The sequence below is a fragment of the Salvia splendens genome, chromosome 18, assembly GCF_004379255.2.
Source record: "Salvia splendens isolate huo1 chromosome 18, SspV2, whole genome shotgun sequence".
Taxonomy (NCBI): domain Eukaryota; kingdom Viridiplantae; phylum Streptophyta; class Magnoliopsida; order Lamiales; family Lamiaceae; genus Salvia; species Salvia splendens.
This window is the reverse complement of record NC_056049.1, coordinates 14,033,754-14,037,381: the sequence shown is the minus strand read 5'-3', so window position 1 is coordinate 14,037,381 and position 3,628 is coordinate 14,033,754. Positions and strand designations below refer to the sequence as shown.

The 3,628-nt window shown below is 49.4% G+C and overlaps 1 protein-coding gene across 1 annotated transcript; it reads left to right on the top strand.

The window, feature by feature from the left end:
- The first annotated feature begins 2,205 nt into the window (after window positions 1–2,205).
- Window positions 2,206–2,808, top strand: LOC121776765. The gene has a single exon (XM_042173934.1). It carries the CDS (start codon window positions 2,206–2,208, stop codon window positions 2,806–2,808), a length of 603 nt encoding a protein of 200 aa, XP_042029868.1.
- Window positions 2,809–3,628: the final 820 nt, after the last annotated feature.

Here is a 3,628-nt window from a genome sequence, read left to right as displayed (position 1 = left end):
GTCAACTTACCCGAATTGGATATGGGAACAAAACTGCTTTTGGAAAGTAGTTTGGTGCCTTGCCAAAATGGAGAGTCACTTGTCTCACTAGACGTTGGAGACAATTTGCAGCCTAATCCCACCAATTTCATCCATGTTGCATCCTTGGAATCGGCGGATTTGCTAGACGCCGTGGTGGCTCAGCCACTTCTCGCCGCCGGCGCGAAGGAGACCGGACGTGCACTAGTTGAGTCGAACCGGCCATTATATTCAGGCCAGAACACCCCTCTTTTATCGCCATCCTCCGCATTTAAGTCATACCAAGTGGAATTCCCTCCCTTGGGGCGAGGTCGAACCTTGAAGATACGGGATTCGTTTGAGAGTGGCCGGTTGAAAGGAGTAGCCGTGGCACCAACAACCCATGCAAGTCGAGGCGGTGGTGGAGGTGACCCCATTGCGGGTTCGGCTAGCATGTTTGGAGAAGGAGGGAGCGAGGCGCACCCGAAACAAACCCCCCGTCCGGAGACAACGGCTGACCAACCCAAAGCTACGCCGACAACAACGCCGAGTGGAGCACGGCCTTGGGAAGAAAAGGGAACCGGACCAGGGTCGAGTGGCACCGCATCGGGTTCCGAGACCAACAAGAACCCCAGAAATGCGACTACATGGAGCTCAATGGCGGATATGATCAAAGGAGTCCCCGATCCAAATGGACCGCAAGTGTTCATGGCCGATAAACTTCAATCCATTGGTCTCGCAACGGTATTGAACGGAATGCCAGCAATCTACTTCTCGGGGATGGAAATTCAGAAGCTTGCCGAAAGTGTGGGACACGCCATAGTAGGTAAATTCTCCCATTCCATCCCAACATCCGGACAAATTCATAAGGCTCTCAATAATATTAAACTCCAATGTGGTTTTACTTGGAAATACATTAACGCCAAACACATACTCATTCGATGCGAGGATTTGGCGGACTATGCTAGGCTGCTCGGAGTGCCGAAGGGAACACCTGTGTGGTACATTGATCGACACCCAATGAGGGTTTTCAAATGGTCACCGGACTTCGACGCTTATTGTGAGTCGCCAATTGCAACGATATGGTGTAATTTGATTGGTCTTCCGATACACCTGTATGATCAATCCGCATTATTCGCTATCGGAAAGCTCCTTGGGACCCCGATTCAAGTAGATCGTGCCACAGCAAATAAATCACGATTATCCTTTGCCCGCATTTGCATCGAAATTGATATCACTAAGCCTCCCCCCAAAGAAATTGTATTAGATATTTGCGGCCGAGAGACGATCCAACAAGTGAGATGGGACAAGATTCCGGAGTATTGTCGGGAATGTAAGCACATTGGGCATTCAAGCAGGGTTTGTTATGCCGTCGGAAGAACCGAGAGACCCCCGAAGAGGGACTACAATAGAGCACTCCAATCAAACGTAACTCAAGGAGTCAATGGTACAACCGAAAAGCAACCAAATGAAAAAAGCCACACCAAATGATAGCGATGAATGGAGGCGTCAAGGGAGGAGTAAGGGTAGAGGATCATTCCCGAAACCTAAGGCATTTGGTGACAAGAGGGAAGACCCGGATTGGGAGGGTCCGGATATTGTAGGCGAATCTCATGAGGATGATGCTATGGAAGAGGGCCAACAAGTCACCCAATTGGTGCGAAACGAGGAATGTGCTACTAGGTACGCGATGGGGCCGGGGGAAGCCACCAAGGGGAGAAAGGAATATAAAGATGCTCGAAGAGAGCATAGTGTATCACCCCGTCGGGTGGATGCAAGGCCTCGAGGAGGTCCACGAGGGGGTTCGAGAGGGGGAGGGCGACATTCCATGGCCAATCATGGATGGAGTGCAGATGAAAGGATGGGGAATGTTATAAGCACAAATAAATACTACGCGCTTATGGAGAATGGGGAGTTCGACGTGGATTGATGTGGGGAAATGGATGCGGTGGAAATGGACGTCCAACCTCCTGGGGAACATGCCGCGGATACCCTCAACCTAACCGATGTCAATGATCGCTCAATGGTAATTGACCAACGGATTATCTTGTTCCAAGGAGGGCCTTCTTACCCCCCGGGTACGATCCAATCTTGTTAATCATGTCGTACAATTGCATGTTTTGAAACGCTAGGGGAGTCGCTAACACGCCGACCCAAAATTTTTTAAAGAGATTAATTAAATGTTATAATATTATGTTTCTTGCAATTATGGAGCCTCTTACCACCCTTGACCCGGACCGATACTCCAACGTGCTGGGGCTAAAGTTTAAGGGGGCAAACATATCTGGTAATATCTGGATTTTTGTTGAAGATGGGACTGACTTTGATATTGTAGAAAATTTGGATCAAGTCTTGCACGGCAGGGTAACCTCGCACCGCATTGCGCATCCTATATATATCTCGGCGGTTTACGCCAAGTGCACTAGAATGGAACGACACCCTCTGTGGGATAAAATGAGGGAGATCTCAAATTGTGTGAATGGCACGCCTTGGCTGATTGGAGGGGACTTTAACACGATCCTCTCCCATGAAGACAGGATCGGTAGTGAGACGAATAGGCAGAATGAGATGATTGACTTTGCTGAAGCCATTGAAGATTGTAGACTCCTTGACCCGGGGACTGATGGTGCGGAGTTCACATGGGCGAAGAATGGGCTGTTTGAAAGACTGGATAGGGCATTCGTTAGTGAAGCTTGGTCTAGCACGTTTGAGGCAACTCGGGTGACTAACCTCCCAAGAGTCTCCTCGGATCATGGGCCGATCTTAGCTAGATGCAAGATGCAAGATGCCAAGGACTACGATAGGGGGTAGTACCTTCCGTTTTCAGAATATGTGGGTCCGGCACGAAGGGTTCAAGGTGATTATCCAGAATGTCTGGGCCCATTCGACCGAGGCAGTTGGGCTCTTAAACCTTCAAATCAAACTTGCAAGGACTAAGAAAGCACCTAAAGCCTGGAACAAAGAGATTTTTGGCAACATCCACGCCAACCTCAAACAGATGGAGGAGTGGATTGCGCAAGCTCAAACCAATTTTGAGGCTGACCCATCGCCCCAAAACAGGACAGATATCAATAAGAAAATTGCCGAATACATCTTACTCCTTCGGATGGAGGAGGATTTCTGGAGACAAAAGGCGTCATTAAGGTGGCTTGCGGATGGGGACAAAAACACAAGATTCTACCAAAGTTGGGTAAAACAGAAGAGAGTGCGACTTCGTATACATTCTATTATGTAAGAAGGTCGAGAGATTACGGAAGAAGGTGAGATTAGGAACTCAGCGGTTGAATTTTTCCAAAACCTACTCGCCCCGGACTCGTTTGAGCTTGAGGAACCGGCCCTCGAGATTATCCCACAACTCTCCCCCTCAGCGGATCTTGATGAGCTACACGCGGCCCCGGACACCGAGGAGGTAAAGAAAGCGGTGTTCGATATATCCGGGGATAGTTCACCTGGGCCGGATGGCTTCTCGGCCTTATTCTTCCAAGCATGTTGAGGAATAATTGGGGAGGATGTTGTTGATGCCGTCCGACAATTTTTCTTGGGTGCGTTCCTTCCTCGAAGCGTCACGGCTACTAATATTGTACTCATTCCGAAGAAGGCTACACCCGTCACGTGGGCGGACTACCGGCCG